This window comes from Salvia miltiorrhiza, chromosome 2 (assembly GCF_028751815.1).
Source record: "Salvia miltiorrhiza cultivar Shanhuang (shh) chromosome 2, IMPLAD_Smil_shh, whole genome shotgun sequence".
NCBI lineage: Eukaryota > Viridiplantae > Streptophyta > Magnoliopsida > Lamiales > Lamiaceae > Salvia > Salvia miltiorrhiza.
Genome location: NC_080388.1, coordinates 31,415,971 through 31,433,470, shown reverse-complemented (window position 1 = coordinate 31,433,470; position 17,500 = coordinate 31,415,971). Strand labels below are relative to the sequence as shown.

At 35.9% G+C, this 17,500-nt stretch overlaps 1 protein-coding gene across 1 annotated transcript; it reads left to right on the top strand.

Moving 5' to 3' along the window:
• The first annotated feature begins 3,628 nt into the window (after window positions 1-3,628).
• Window positions 3,629-4,777, top strand: LOC131008299 (uncharacterized). The gene has a single exon (XM_057935187.1). The coding sequence runs from the start codon at window positions 3,629-3,631 to the stop codon at window positions 4,775-4,777; it is 1,149 nt and encodes a 382-aa protein (XP_057791170.1).
• Window positions 4,778-17,500: the final 12,723 nt, after the last annotated feature.

The window sequence follows — 17,500 nt, the reverse complement described above, 5'->3', positions numbered from 1 at the left end:
TTAATTAGTTTGATTAATTATTTTCAAAGACTAGTTTTCATAATAATATCATATTATTATTATGTGCATATTTTAAGTAATTACTTACTATATGCTAAGCATGACATGAAATTGCATTTTTATTTTGCAATAAAAGTATTTATGATTTAATTGGTTTTATTTATAATTCCAATTATTAAAGAAAGATGAGTAAGAATATTGTTGGTGTTCTTAACTCAAGAGAAATGTTTTCGATTATTTATTCATTAAATTTTGAAAACCCGGCTAAGTGAATCATAGAATGTTAAGCACTTCACCACGACTTAAGATTAGATTCAAGGAGACCTATTGAGAATAGATTTCTTGTAGGCTTTGAACGTCAGGAGGATTAACACTGCTTTTCTGATTCAGAGATAAGGTTAAACGACAGGCTTTGCCTATTCAGGTGGGCTTACTTTCCAAATGTATAAAGTATGATTGAGTTATTAAGCTCTAAATGTTTCAATGAAATGCAAATTATTTATTCAATGAAATGCAAACTGTTTATCAAATAAAATGTTTATGTGCACTCTGCTCTGTTTAAGGCTCGCCACAACGAATCAATTGAGGTTCTCTTATGGCCTAACACGTTATTTGAGAATTGTGTACACTCGTTAGCTGACTCGGTGGGTTGATCTCCATCGGGCACTAACTAAGAGGCGTTATAAGGGTGCTTGCTGGATGTGTTCCGAAGCATGTAATGTAAGGGCCTGCCTGGGTAGCATCCCGAGGTCAAAAGTAAACTTGTCTGGGTTACGCCCTCAGTTCAAGTAAATGGGAGAAACGGATCCGTCGGTGGCTAAAAGGTCTGGGATCACAGCGAGTAACAGAAAGGGAGTGTGACATGTGCGCACAAATGAAAGAAATGTTTTAACATGCTTAGAAGTTCTTTCAATTTAAAACCTTCTAAGTCATGTCAAGTATAATTGGATAAACTGCTCTTTACGAAAATATGAAATGTTTCAGAAAATGCATGCCCACTAAGTACATTAGTACTTAGCCCAAAATTACTTTCAAATGTTTTCAAGTTGGCTGGCTGGTGCTGACGGGACGGAGCTGAGGCTAGGGTTAAATTCCTATTTTAGACTTCCGTTGTAGCAATCACTCATATCCGTCTTTTGTTATCCCAACTTAAGATCTTCATGTAAAATTTCAAACGATATACTTGACCGAGCTTAGACTCTTCACTACTGAATTTATGTAATGAATGTCGGTTGTCAGAAGCATGAAACAAAACTTGTGATCCAAAGGGGCATAACCCGAATTTCAAATCCTATTTCGGTTATAACAAGGTTTTTCCCTTGTTTATTTCTATGAATTAGTTGCACCTCGATTATATTTATTCATTCAAGAATTGGGGTGTGACACTTGGCTTATGCCCATAATACGCCTTCAGTCGCTGCCCATTTACTTTAAAAAAATTTCCTGTCTTTGGGTTTTTTACTTCCACCTCTCCATTTGGGAATTGAGCCTGCATTTCAAATGGTCCTGCCCACTTGGTTCCTAATTTTCCAGTTCAAAATTTGAAACGCGTCTGGTACAGACTTCTTGCTCATAACCGAACTATCATCATGGGTTTTCTTCATCCTTTTCTTGTACAAGACTGCATTGTCATAAGCCTATCGCCTAATCTCCTCAAGCTCCTAGATCTCTGATTTTCTTGCTTGCCCAGCTTCATCCCAATTGAAGTTCATCTTGTTGATCACCCAGAAAGCCTGTGTTCAAGCTCCACAGGCAAATGATACATTTTACCGAAAATCATTCTGTAAAGGGACATTCCAAATGGTGTCTTGTATGTCGTCCTGTATGGCCATAAGGCATCATCCAGTCGCATATAGGGTTTAGTATGATAAACTTTATGAGCTCATTGACGGAATATCATCATCTTTAACGGACACAGTTTCCCGATAAAATTAACTGAGCATCACGTGCGAATTGTGATTACCCAATATGCAAAGCATATTGAGTTTCTATAAAAACTCTCACCCATGATAAGTCAAAATAATGTACAGGCACTCGCGCACACCCATAAAATCTATCAGGATTTCTATCAATAAGTTCTCGAGTCCTTAATTCTCATTCAAGGTCAAAGAAAGAAGAACATGCCTCTCAGCGATCCTTTTAATACATTATAAAAGTATTAGTATAAACAAATAGTCAAGACAAGCTATTCAACTATTTAGACTACAAATTAAACCAGTAATTCATTCGCAGTTACTTCAACCTTGAAAGCTGTTTATAGCTCAGGAGACACCGATTATATGGTCTTCTATAATTTACAACACACCATATAATCTATAACGTTAGGATAATGACACAATATTAAATGCAATTATGTAATTACTTCAGATAAGAGAAAAGTAGCAGAAATCTTATAGGATATTGTATACAAGCAATAAAACTTTGCTTTCATTATACACTCCTTCAATTTATTCTTGTAAAATTACGTGGACACATTCACGAATAACTAAAAATAATTGGCAGAATATTGGTTCTATATAAAAAAAAATTTATAATATGAGTAATTTACAAATAAACAATGTTTGACTCTTTTGCATATTTGACGCACCTAAACCTAGAAACAAAACTATAATTTTAAGAATGAACGAGCGAGATTAGACATATATTTTCTAAAATAAGTTTAAACAGACAAAATTACATTTTTATACATAAAAAATAGGAAAAATACTATTGGAAAATTTCTTCATTTTGAAGATGTTAAAATCCAACAATAACAAAGCCCTCATAATGGTCAAACTAGTTGATGATTCAGGAAGTTCCCAGCTAGAGTGCAATCTAAGTTAAAGTAAAAAGACTTAGAGAAATTCTATGAAGAAGTCAACGTCTGCTAGAAATTCCATCTGAAGAGAATATCCAGGTGAAGAAGGAGCCCCAGTTGAAGAAGGAGTTCCAGCTGAAGTGAAAATCCAACTCAAGAGGAGATCCCTGATGAGGATATCTTCTTCAGACTTAGTAAGTTTGTTTATTAGAGTTTTGATTTAAACTGAACTCTTACTAAACCGATAAGATAGAAAAAGAGATTTTTATAAAGTGATTTTCAAACCGTCAAATTCCGCATATACTCAGTTATCAGTCTAGCTGAAAAACAGTTAGGAAGATTGATAACTAATCAACTAGTGTGAGCAAGTTTATCTGAAAACTAATCATTCTATATATCCGTTAGCTAATTGGAATTAACTTCAACTGACTCATTATGAGTTGAACCTATTTCTTAGATACAACTCTGATCAAACAACTATGTACTCGCCCGGGACCAACAAAAATACATAATCCAACCTAAATATAACATTAATAACAAAATTTGTCAGACGATGCCCGAGGCATGCCTGGGATTGGCTCCACCCCTACCTAAAACCATTTTTGTTTGGTGAACTTTGTTTTATGTACGGTGATATCAAAAGGTGGTGATATTAATAACATGTTTTAAATATTATTTTTAATACTTAACTTTAATTTAGTTATAGTAATGATAATATATTGTTTTTTCTCCTTGTTGAGAACCCTAGTTTTTTCTCCTTGTTGAGAACCCTTGTTTTTCCGTCTCTTCCTTTGTGTTTTCCGTTTCTCTTGTTTCCCTATGGAAGATCAAATGGTCGGCCTCACCCTCTCTAATGAAGATGACGAACTATTGCTCGATGATGCTGTTACCGGGGAGTCTTCTGTGGACGTCGATCTTTGTCTGGTGGGGAAGTTCATTACGGATCAACCGATCAATTTCAATTTAATGTGTAGCCGTTTAGCCAGTATTTGGCGTCCGGGAAAAGGCGTCTTTATGAAAGATATTGGTGAAGGAAGATATATATTCCAATTCTTCCATGAAGTGGATCTGATGAGAGTCCATGAAGGGGGTCCTTGGTCATTTGGAAATTTCCCCCTTATACTTCACAGGCTTAAGCGTGGAGAATTTCCACTTAATGTGCCTCTGGACACGCTTCCATTCTGGATTCAAGTCCATGATTTGCCGGCGGGTTATCTCACGGAAGGAGTTGGCCGTCTTCTAGGTAACTTCATCGGGACTTTTATGGAATACGATAGTACAAATTCTGTGGGGGTTTGGCGTCAGTTTATGAGAATTCGTGTGGGGGTTCGCGTGGCTGATCCACTTAAAAGATTCAAGAAGCTTAAAAGTAAAGATGGCTCATCGTTTGTTGTGAACTTTAAGTACGAGCGACTCAATGTTTTCTGTTTTCTTTGTGGTCGTCTTGGTCACTCGGAATATTTCTGTGAGCTTATGTTCAACTCGACCTCAAAAACTGCTGTACGTGAATGGGGAGTAGGACTCAAAGCGGCAGATCGGAGGGGAATGAATCTTGCCGGAGATCGCTGGTTGAGGAATGAGGATGCTAGTGTAAACCCTAGTACGGAGGCGGCGGCTACTAGGGTTTCAAACGCGCCGTCTGGTTCGGATTCGAAACGTAAGATGCATGAGAATCGGGAATTGATTGTTGTCAACAGTAACTCCCATATTTCTCGGGATTTGATCCCCCATAATGCTCAACGAAACGTTTTGCAAGAGATCAGTCATATGGCCAACAGAGATTCTATACAGGCTAATGATATCTCTATGGATAATCTCACTGGTGTTGAAGAAAGAAAGCGGCGACGCGGCGCCAATCCCGCGAACATGCCTCCACACTCCACATCTGATGCTTTTCCTATAGGTCTTTCCGAGGATGGTGCAGATGCTCAACTTTATTTAACGGCGGGCTCCGGATCCGGGGCCGGTCGAGCACAATGAATGCTCTAAGTTGGAATTGTAGGGGGCTCGGTCAACCTCATGCAATTCCTACTATCATTGAACTCAATAGAGTTCATAGACCAAGTGTTATTTTTCTTTGTGAAACTCTCTCTCACAGTGTTCGTTTGGAAGAAGTTAAAGCTCGTCTCCACTTTGATGGTTGTTTTTCTGTTGATAGTATTGGCAGGAGTGGTGGCCTTTGTATGATGTGGAAGAATTCTGAGAATTGCTCCATTCTTGGATATTCACGTAATCACATTGATCTTTGCATTAAAGACGCCAATGGAGAATGGCGTTTAACTGGGTATTATGGCTTTCCCGAGAGAAGCAAGCGGCGTGATTCTTGGGCACTCCTCCGGCATCTAGCTGGTATCAGTAACCTCCCGTGGCTGATTATGGGAGACTTTAATGACCTTCTGGACCCGGGAGATAAGCGAGGCCTGGTGGATCATCCCAACTGGCTTTTTTCTGGTTTCCGGGCTGCGGTTCTCGACTGTGGCCTCTCCGATATTCCTCTTCATGGCTATCCTTTCACCTGGTCTCGTGGGCTTGGGCCAGATAATTTTGTAGAGGAGAGGTTGGACCGTGGTATGGCTACTCAACATTGGAAAAATCTTTTTCCAAATGCCATGCTAACCTCGCTGCAGGCTCCTATCTCAGACCACTCACCTATTTTTCTGAACAGTAATGGTTCTTCTTTTTCGCCTACTCTTCGTCGTTTTAGGTTTGAAAACAATTGGTGTTTGGAACCGGAGTTTCCCAATGTTGTTCGGGACTGTTGGACTAATCTCAACGGTATTCAAATCACGGAGCGACTAGTGGCTGTTTCTGATGCTATCTCTATTTGGGCCTCGCATCTGCGAGTTAATGATCGTACTAGGAAGGCTCAAATTCAGAAACGAATATCTGCCCTTCAAGGTCAGAGAGACTCTAACTCCATGCGACAACTCCAATGTGCTCGTAAAGAGCTTGCGGATCTTTTTCTCAAGGATGAAATGCATTGGAAGCAAAGGGCGAAGCAACATTGGCTTAAAGACGGGGACAGCAATACAAAGTTTTTTCATGCCATGGCTTCCGCCCGGAGGAAAACTAATACTATTGGACGTCTTCAAAAGGAGGATGGGAGTTGGGCTACGTCCAAAGAGGAGATTCAGACGACGGCTAAGCTCTATTTTGAAGCCTTATTTGATGACTCTAATGGGCATATGGATTTTCATCGGGCACTGGATCGCCTTGAGCCAAGCATCAATAATGAAATGAACGAGGTACTCATCCGTCCTTTTCATCCCGATGAGTTTAAGCATGCTGTTAAGCAGATGCATCCGGATAAGTCGCCGGGCCCAGATGGGTTTAATCCCAAATTCTTTCAAAAATTTTGGCATGTGATTGGTGCTGAAGTGTTTCATAGTTGTTCTTCCTGGTTGGAGCGTGGTTCTTTTCCTCAAAACCTGAGCCATACTCTGATATCACTCATTCCCAAGTTTTCATCTCCGAAAAATATGAAGGAATTACGGCCCATCGCTCTCTGCAATGTGTTATACAAGATTGTGTCTAAGGTGCTCTGTAATAGGCTAAAAGGGGTCCTTCCTCAACTCATTGATCGTGCCCAATCGGCCTTTGTTGAAGGTCGACTCATCCAAGATAATATTTTGATCGCTTTTGAGGCCATTCATACTATGAAAAGAAAGACGAGGGGTAAGTATGGTTCTATAGCTTTGAAGATTGATATTAGTAAAGCTTATGATCGGGTGGATTGGAGTTATTTCGATGCCGTTCTTAGGCGTCTTGGTTTCTGTGACAAATGGCGTGAATGGATGAATATGTGTGTTCGCTCTGTTACTTACGACATCCTTGTGAATGGTGTCACTGTTGGGCCTATCTTTCCGGGAAGAGGGCTTCGTCAAGGCGACCCTCTCTCCCCCTATCTCTTTATACTTTGTGCTGAAGGTCTCTCAGCTCTGGTTCGTCATGAATCTGACCGTGGCAATCTGCATGGTATTCAGATTGGTAGAGGTGGGCCTTCTATTTCCCATCTCATGTTCGCAGATGATTGCCTCTTTTTCTGCCGGGCTTCTGTTCAAGAATGCATCACTCTTAAGCGTGTGCTTGGCGATTATGAGGCTGCCCCGGGACAAGCTATAAATTTCCAGAAATTGGGGATTTTTTTCAGCTCGAACGTTAGTGAGGCAGATCGGATTGCGATCACGTCTACTCTTGGGGTCAGCACCCCGCTGAATACCGGACGCTATCTGGGTTTACCTTCGTTGATTGGTCGTAACAAGAGGGACATCTTTAAGTATCTTCGAGATAGGATGTGGAATCGCGTTGAGGGTTGGAATGGGAAGAAGCTGTCTAAAGCAGGTAAAGAGATTCTGATCAAAGGAGTGGCTCAGGCAATCCCGTCTTTTTGCATGGCTACTTTCGCCCTCCCGGTCAGTTTGACGGATGAGCTGGAAAGGATGATGAACTCCTTTTGGTGGGGCAATAAGGGTGGTAATGGTAAAGGGATCAATTGGATGCGATGGGAAAGATTATGTGTGGATAAAAAGCTAGGGGGTTTGGGTTTTAGGAGCCTCCAACTTCTGAACATCGCTATGCTAGGTAAAACTGGTTGGCGGCTCATCGAGGATACGGATGCTCTTGTTTGCCGGGTTTTGAAAGCTAAATATTTCCCAAATTGTGATTTCCTCTCTGCTTCACTTGGTCACAACCCCAGTTTTGCTTGGCGAAGTATTGTTTCGGCGCAAGATTTACTGAGACGAGGTATCCGCTGGCGTATTGGAGAAGGGAGCAGTGTTCGAGTCTTTGAAGATCCTTGGATTCGGCGAACCAATAACTTTAAACCAAGGACGATGTGTCCTCCCCATCTTGAAGGGCTCTGTGTTAATCAGCTTATGTTGCCGGACCATTGTCGATGGAATATGGAGTTGTTGCAGAGCATTATGGTGGAGGCCGATATTAGGGATATCACCAGTATTCCCCTCTCGGCCTCTTCTCGGCCGGATAGACTTGTGTGGCATTTCTCGGATGATGGTCGTTATTCGGTGAAAACTGCTTATAAATTGGCCAGTGCTTTAACTCTTGATGAGAGTCAACAGGTGGAGGGTAATTGGAATTCCCTCTGGCGTGTGGATACACCTCCCAAGGTGCGTCATTTTCTGTGGCGCGCAGCTCGTAATAATCTCCCTACCAAAGATAATCTATCGTCTCGGGGAGTGGTTGTGGGAGGTGAATGTCCTATCTGCAGATCTAGTTTGGAAAATACTTGGCATATTTTTTTCTCTTGCCCCTTCGCTGAAGACTGTTGGCGGGTCAGCAACTTATCTTCTTTTATTGATTCTATCACTGATAAGAGTGAGTCTTTCATGCAAGCTTTATCTTGGATTCTTGACGATAAGAATATGGATCGAAAGGCGAACATTAGTATGATTTTATGGCAGATTTGGAGGGATCGTAACAATGCTGTGTGGAAGGAGGTGGTCCCGATTCCTTCCCGGTCTGTTGAGTTTGCCAAAGGTAGCAGAGAGGAGTGGTTCTTGGCTCGGCAGCCTGGTGAGAGGCGTGGCAGGTCTTCTTCCTCTTCTATGTGTTTGGGTTGGCATAATATCTCAAATGGCTCTATCTTGTGCAATGTTGACGCCGCTTTCTTTGAAGACCGGAATACTATGGGTTTTGGGATGATAATTCGCGGTCATGCTGGTGATTATGTTATTGGGAAATCCATGCAGATGGCAGGAGTGTATACAGCGAAAGAGGGTGAATTAATGGGTATCAAAGAAGCTTTATCTTGGATAAAGGGCCTTGGCTATACACAAGGTTTGATTGAATCTGATTGTAAACAAGCCTGCGACGAGATCAACTCTGGTGGAAGAAATATTTCGGAGAGTGGTGAATTAGCTAGCTTCTGCCGTCAAGAGTTGTTGGAGTTATCAGGTTTTCGTCTTCGGCATATTAAGAGAGAAAGGAACGTGATCGCTCATTGTCTAGAGAAAGTTGCGAGAGATTTGTCTACACATCATGTTTGGAATGAACCTCCGTCGTTTGTGGTGGGTCATCTCCATATTCCATGTTCTTGTGATTAATAAAACTCTCTCGTTTCCTCAAAAAAAAATATATTATTTTTAATTTGCAAAATGTGACCAATTAAGGTAATTCGCAAATAATGTTTTAAATATTATTTCTAACTAGTGTACCTCCCGCGCAATTCGCGGTGATTGTGATTTTACATTCACATAAATTATTTATATACTTTATGATTATTAATAATACTTTCTCCGTCCCATCGAATGTGAGACGTTTCTTTTGGCCCGAGATTTAAAGAGCCAATATTTAGTGAAGAAATGAATGAAAAAGTAAAATGAAAAATAGGGTGAATGAAAAAGTAGATTTAACTATTTATTTTTTTAAGAAACGACTCAACTTCGTTGGCACAACCCGAAAATGAATACGACTCAATTAAAGATCTTCAGAATTAATTCAAGCGATGGAAACAATTGCTATTAAGCATATTGGTCCCTCACATACCATATCTAAACACATTTTTTTAAAAAAATATTAGTAGATATATACAGATATCCAAACTTAATTTAATATAAATATATGGATAAAAAAAATGAAAAATAAATCATATTTAGAAAGCAACAATAATTTTGAACAAATTCAATCATGTATGATTTTCTTTATATCTTATAACTTTTGATTCCATAAAAATTGGATTATTTAACTTGAATTTAATTTTCATTCATTTGATGATGAAATAAATATTGAAAATTAAAATCAAATTAAAAAATAATAATATTTGATAACATATTTTTATAATTTTTTCATGTAAATAATCTTACACATAATCTTATTTATTTCACTTTGAACTTCACCCATTTTCAACTTATTTTGACAAATTAACTACTAAATAATTGATCAATACCCTTTATTTTTAAAATTTAATTGCTCCTAATTAATTTTATTAACTAATTAATTTATAATTATTTTAATATTTATTGATTTAAACAAATAATTAATCAATTCAACAAAAATAGATCATGAATTATTATCTTAAAAAATCGCAAACATTCTTATAAGGTGACAACTTTATGGTTTCTTTCTTGAAATAAATTATACTCCCTCCGTCCATGAAAGAATTTCTTAGGAGGGAGTGACACGAGTTTTAAGAAAAATGTTGTTGAATGTATTGAGAGTGGATAAAAAGTTGTTGAGTGTATTGAAAGTGGTGAAAAGGTGTTATAATTAATATTGAGAGTTGTGAAAAAATGAAAAGTAAGTAATTTATAAGTGGTGGGGTATAGTCCAAAAATAGGTAGGAAGTTTTTTAGTGGACGTCCCAAAAAGGAAAAATAGGAAGTTCTTTCGTGGACGGAAGGAGTAATGTAATATTATCTTCTTATAATAGTGACATTGTGTGCCATTAACAAATTTTCAATGTAAAATAAATAGGATTGCATACTATGAAAATTGAAATGATATAAATAAAAAATTAGGAAGAAAAAAGAACACGAAGCGTGTAAAAAGTATTAATATGTTTCTAGTTTCAAGGAAAATAACATTTAAATTCATTTAATATATTGTAAATCTAAATGATAATAACTTATTTATTTTAAATTCATTTTTACATATTATATATTAATTTAAAAATATTTTCATGAATTCATTTAAGTTACATGTTACAAATTTTATCCAAAACAATAAGAATAATGTTCTTTATGTATAAAATGAAAACGAAAAGAATATTTGAGATGTTAAAAAATAAGAATTACTATAGATGTTAAAAAATAAGAATTACTATAAGTTACTAAATTAAAAAAAATAATAGTAATAAAAGAATGAAATTATGCATTAACATTGACAAAATGTGTACAAAACGTGGTTTGTAGTTTTAATCTACAGCCACGGTTTTGTAGACGGTTTTAAGTTGCAGAATTTTCTCCTTGATAAATATTTTTTCCAATTCCAAAATTATCCTTCAAATTAAATTTATTGACATTTACTTTGCTTTTTATATATATAAAAATTCGCTAAATGTGACCAATTAAGGTAATTCGCAAATATTATTCTGAACTCCCTTTATTTTTAGAAGGCGAATAAGAGCAGCATCGAAGAAACATATGATGAAAAGAACTCTAGCTTGTGTGGTAGCAAAGCTCTCAAAAGTGAGTATTAATTTGTTGGAGAATAACTTTCTTTAACTTCAAATAATTAAAGCTGATCCTTCAAAATCTCTTTTTATTAATTATTTTTTACGAGCAAGCATGATGTTCAAGTAAAATCTCCTAAAGACACACACATATCTTACAAAATTAACAAAGTAATCAAAGATTACTCATCAATACAAGTAAACAACTATCCTAATCAAACTAAGAATGTGAGGTCGGATGTGATTAATTAATTAATTAATTAATTAATGTATTTTATGTTTACTTTGTTGCGTTAAGAAGGAATAAAGTGATTGACAAATATAAATAAAAGGTCTATTGTTCACTTAATTTAAATTTTCTAGCTGTTAAACTACCGGAAATAGCACTGCCACGTTTTTCAATTAATTAAAGGTTTAAGAGAGAAGTTGCAGATGCATTATTGTACCATTACAAACTAAACTGATTAATTCTTTCTTTTCTTTTTAGTTGAAAATAGGAAAGATGTTTCGTGAGCATAAAAAATACATAAAAAATACTCCATCCGTTCCATCATAAATGTCTCACTTTTCATAATGGGATGTTTCATTACAAATGTTTCATTCATTTTTTGACAATATATTCTCTCTTTATACCTAATATTTAAATAATTTTCACCAACCCATTTTATCTACAATCTACACATTTCTTAATCTCCGTACCCAAAAATAATGGGACATTTGTAATGGGATGGAGGGAGTAATTTGTAACCTCCAGAGTATAGACAGAAAATCACGAAATTTATAATTCAATTTTTAAAAAATAAGTTCATATTTGAATAGAGAGCTCAGACAATTGGGCATGATTGTCGGATTTGTAAATTAAAACAATGAGGCTAACACGGTCTAGCACTCAACCACAATTACGATTTAGCAACTCAAACATAATCAACGAGTGATTTTATTACTCGTTTCAGTCTCAAATGTGTATACCAAGACTCGCTAATTATTCGAATTCATTTTAACTTATAAATATAATTTGTGACGATAATTTTATATCCACCGCAATAACAACACGAACATTAGAAAGTAAATATTACTAATAATTAATAAAATTAATAACAAAAGATTAAAAATTAAAGAAAAGTTCATGTAAGCATGTCGATTAATGTTCGAATCCAGTTTCAAAAATTATTTTAGTACCCATTCTAGTCTCAAACTCGTATAGTAATACCCGCTAATTATTCAAATTTATTTAAATTTATAAATAATCTAGTTAATTAAATATAAATTGTTACAATAATTAGTTGCCTTAATAAAAATTCAACATTAAACTAAACAATTTTTTAAAGCCAAGGAAGCACTAATAATAAATATATAAATACTAGCTAATTATTCATTCTCATCTCAAACCCTTAGACTATGTTTATTAACAACCGCCTTAATCACCCAACTATCCAACCATATTTGATACTCCCTCCGTCCCAATAAAAGTGGCCACTTTTATTTGGGCACGGAGATTAAGGAGGAGATAGTTATGTTTAATTAATTGTGGTCCACCAAATTAAGGATTTAATTAAAACTTCTTCTTCCTCTCATTGCATCTGGGCGACGGCGACGGCGGTCGGCGCCGGTGGTCGGCCCTCGCCGTCCTCTATCTGCCGTCGAACCAGCCGCCTGAAATCATCCCCAAATCAGACTTTCCGGCGATAGCAGAAATCATCCACAAAAAAATCAGCACAAATCATCCACAAAAACTAGGAAAACCCAAATCAATTCCCAAAAAATCAGCGGAGAGACGGAAGTTACAGAGCAAAAATCAGCACAAATCAATTCCAAATCCACAAAAAAATCTAACAAAAATCAATTCGACGGAAGTTACAGAGCGGCGGAGAGGCGGTGGACTGGAGCGGCGTCGACCGATCTGACTTTTTCTCCTTCTCACTGCACCGTCAGACGACGGCCACCGCTCCCATCAAAAGCCCTAGCCCCCAAATTGGCCGCGGCGGCAAAGAGCGAACCTGCGCCGCCCTCGCGGCCTTCCGATTCGAGCGGCGGTGACATCAACGATCTACGCCTCGCCGCCATCAACCACGCCACCTCAGATCTAGGCGGCGGCGGCCACGGGGTGGCGAGAGGAAGAAAGTAGAGGCGAGGGACAGGGAGTTCAGGGGTGGGGCGAGAGGGAGAGAGCAGAGGCCAGGGTGAGGGAGGTCGGGGGCGGCGACCGACGCCAGCGCTGGTGTCGTCTGATACTCGCCGGAGAAGAAGGGGGGGAGGGGAGGTCCGCCGCGGTGAGGTAGAGAGAGAGGAGTGAGACAAAATGATGCTGATAGGTTAAATTAAAATTAAAGAAGGATTAAGACTTAAGTTAATGGACTTAATTAAGCTAAATAATTACCTTATTTGGAAAGTGGCCACTTTTAATGGGACACCCAAAAAGGAAATGTGACCACTTTTATTGGGACGGAGGGAGTATTTAATTAATTTTTCTCTTTTTCACATCATCAATATTCATCAATCCAACCAGCTTTAGTTTTGGTGGTTTATCAATAATCACTCCAACCACTCAACCACAATATTATTTATAACCATTTTACTACTCCCTCCATCCAACCGAAAGTGATGTGTATTCCTTTTTTAGCCGTCCCAACGAAAGTGAGTAGTTTCCCTTTTTGGCAAAAATTATTAAATTTAAGAGCTTAATTAACAAAACTAAATGCATCCTTATTTTTTCTTAATTAACACAATTAATCACTATCACTCTCTCCTATCTTTCCCCTCTCTCCTAAAACCATCAATTTGAATTCGCCCAGCAGCCCAAAGTCACCACCTTCCACCTACGATATCCCCACCGCCACGTTAGCCCTCTCCACCGTGGCCGCCCCCGCTCCCTGGCGTCTTCCTCTGTCGTGCTGGAGCCGAGAGGACACGATCCTCCCTCTCTCCGTCAATGAAATAGACCAAATGATGTTGTGTTTTTCATTCTGATATTGTAAATACACATCTCATGAAGTCTATGTTAGAAAAAATGTTTATATTTTAAAAATATGTTTGTATTTTTTATAGTTCTGGAATATATATTATAATCTACGAAATTCGTTTAAAATTTATATATACGTATTTGAATTTATTAGTGAAAAAATTTGAAAAGTGTCGGGAAATAATATTTGTCGAGTAGTTTTCTTAACTTTGTTCTGATCAATGTAATTAGTTTTATGTTCAACCATGGAGAATAATTATTGAATTTAGTACATAGCTTTAATTACAAAAACAATAGGAAATGAGGCTCCAATTGACTGTTTCTAGACGAGTACTCTTTTTCCTACTGAAAGTTTTTTCCATTGAATTTTCTTTAAGAAAGTTTTAATGAGGCACGACCCTTAGTCTGTTTTTCCTGTGCTTTTAAGGGTTTTCCTTTAAGTTTTTTTTTCTTTTTTCCTTTTCTTTAATGAAATCTCATTTAATAAGAAAAACAATAGGAAATGAAAATTATTAAACATATTACTCTTGCTATACAAATAAAAAATAAATATATAAATTAAGAATATATATATATATATATATAATAAGAACTTAAAAAAATAAATATATAAATTTTGAATGCATTATTGACTTAAATATAAATAAAAATTAACATTATATAATTTAAGAATGTATATAATGGGAATGACTGCAAATGAAGAAGAATTGATGGATTTTGAAATTGTGAGATATGAGAATGCCAAGGAGGATATACTCCCTCCTTTTCAAAGTATAAGACGTTATAGGCTTTTGATTTTATTTCACAATACTCCTTCTGTCCCATATTTTAGTATTCATTTAAAAATAACACATGTTATAATAAATTTGGTTGAGTTTATTGTGAGTGGAATAAGTGTCTCACCTTTGTGAGAGTGTTAAAGTAATTAAAGTAAAGTAAAAATCCCACCTACTTTTACTAAAAATAGAAATGAATATAAAATTGTGGGACAAACTAAAATTGAAATATGGATACTAAAATATGAGACAAATACTTGGGGTATAACATTTTCTCTTCAACTAAGATTAATTATCTCTTTTTTTCCATTAAATAATTTTTCACTTTACAACTCTCTCATTATGATAATAATTAAATTCATTTATCTTTTCCTCTTTTAAAATACTATTTTAAAAGGAAAGTTCTATCAATCTTTCATTTAAATTTCTAGGAATATGCAGTAGAAGAAGAGATATTTAAGTTTAGGGTGTGAATGAATGCTTAGAATTTAATATTCATTTTTTTTTTAGTTCAAAACCTTAAAATATTTTATATATTGGAATGGAGGAAGTATAAGATTTGAGTAATTGATTATAGAAGTTTGTGTTTGTTTGCGTGTGTGTTGTTATTTTAGTTAGCTTACTTCCAGAAGGAACTTTGGCTAGTGCGCGACTAAGACATAGAATTAGGTGATATAATTACTTATCTAGCTAAATTTTAATTTCTTAGCATGTATTCCCTTTTATAATAATTAAGGGTGATAGGTGCAGCTATTTCTTTGCTTGCAGTCATCAATATTATTTGATATTGAGCTTGCATATTGATAGTTAGTGTTAAAATTATTGCACTTATGTTTGTATTTAGTGCCTAGCTAGCTAAATTGTTCATAAGATTATTTTTTCATTGATATATTACAACTCAGGTTTATTTCCAAAAACACGAAAGCTTGTAGCGATATGTCCCAGCTAATATAGATCCAAGCTTTAACGGACACTAAATAATTAACAATTCCAAGAAAAATTCAATTATTTTTTCTGAATTATTTAAGTCTTATAAATATATAGATGCTATGTAATTAAATTAAGTTTGGTCGATATCATCCATTTTATATTTCAACCTTAATTATACTAACAAGTCAAATAAATAAAACCAACCTTCCACATGAGATACACTATATTTGATATTTGATATTACAAAAAATATATCTAAAGAAGTTTGAAGCCAGGCCTTTATAAAATAATGTTGTTACCAGTTACACCATCAAAATAATTTTATTTATTACTTCAATCTTTATTTCTTAATAGAGAATGTGTAAACTTTCAAAAAAAAAAGAAAAAGAAAAGACACAAGTATATAAGAACATTCAAACATTGTTCATTAGGTAAACAATCCAATCTTTTACCAACTATACCATCAACTTTAATAGTTATTGGTTCCACTCTTTAATACTATTATTTGTTTTTTTAATAATATATGAAAATACATAAAAATATATTTTAATATTTATTAGTTCCACTCTTTAACAATAACATTTGGTTTTTTAATAATATATGAAATAAATAAATAAATATTTGTAGAATAAAATGTTTGAACATATATAGGACTTTTTTTGGTCCCGAATGAGTGCGTATTGGTGTATGGGGAGATACACCAATTATAGCTTTTTCATTTATTGATCAAAATTATGTCTAGGAACAAGTTCAGTTGATAATGAGTCAGTTGTGTTGATCCTAATCAGCTAATTGGATGACTGATTAAAGTTCAAATAACCTTGCTGACACTAAGTGATCAGTTAACAATCCTACTAACAATGGTTCAGTTATTCAGTTGGACTAGTAATTGTTGTGCGTGCGGAATGTGGTGGTTTGAGAAAACTCGTTTTATGAAAATCGCTTTTAGTCAGCTGGAAGACTTAGTCAGCACTTCTTTAATAAATATAAGATTAAGCATGAGCTAACTATTTCCAGGTTAACTTGATGCATAATGGTTGTATGCAATGCTTTAACAAAAGGAGAGATAATAGCAATATAAAGCATACAAAGGTTTAACGTGGTTCAGAGCCAACTGCTCATACGTCCACGCGCTGTTGAACAAGATAATCCACTTCACTTTAAGATTCATTTAAGGTTGCTAGTCAATTGATCAGCTAATTATGTTAAGTTGATCTACGGGTCACGCAGATGTGACCGTAAATGACAATTTACGCGGATTGCCACCTTATGCTATTTTCCGACAGCACCCGTTACTATGCCAACTTTTAAACTTATCACACATAGCTTACTTGTCGGACTTCTCCTAACTTCACATCTATCTCTTACAATGGGTGAAAGGTATAGAGAGGGTCTCCAACTAAGTTAACATACTGTAACAATGAAGAATAGTTGGGTATATTTCAGTATATTCAAATCTATAAGGATGTTTACAATGAAGAACTACCTAGTCTAAGAACTGTATATAGATTCACGAGTGTAAACTTGGAATGTTATAATGAAGAACAAGTTTCTCTTTGAACTGTTGTTGTTGTCAAAGAATAAATATGAAGATTTATGTATTCAAGAATATAACAACGTCTAAACCTACATGTGTTATGATTTTCCTATTGTACTTATTGGGAGTTGAATAGAGCCATTAGAGATAGCCTTCTTCAATTTTGATCTATTGTTCATTGAAAACTTCCCGCTGGGTTGCATCTGAGATGTCGCTATCGACTCATGCAACTTTGTACGGAGAACTCTGCAACTTCATATTTCCTTATGCAGTCTGTCAAGTATTGATGATCAGGTGGGGTACACTATCTGTGCACTAGAAGTTAGCTGTTTCTTGTTTTCTTAGTTGGATCTGTACATCTGCTAAGTCTTCT

Bases quoted from the DNA above. Each gene is read 5' to 3' on its own strand.
- LOC131008299 (XM_057935187.1), top strand. From the start codon at position 3,629: ATGGTCGGCCTCACCCTCTCTAATGAAGATGACGAACTATTGCTCGAT.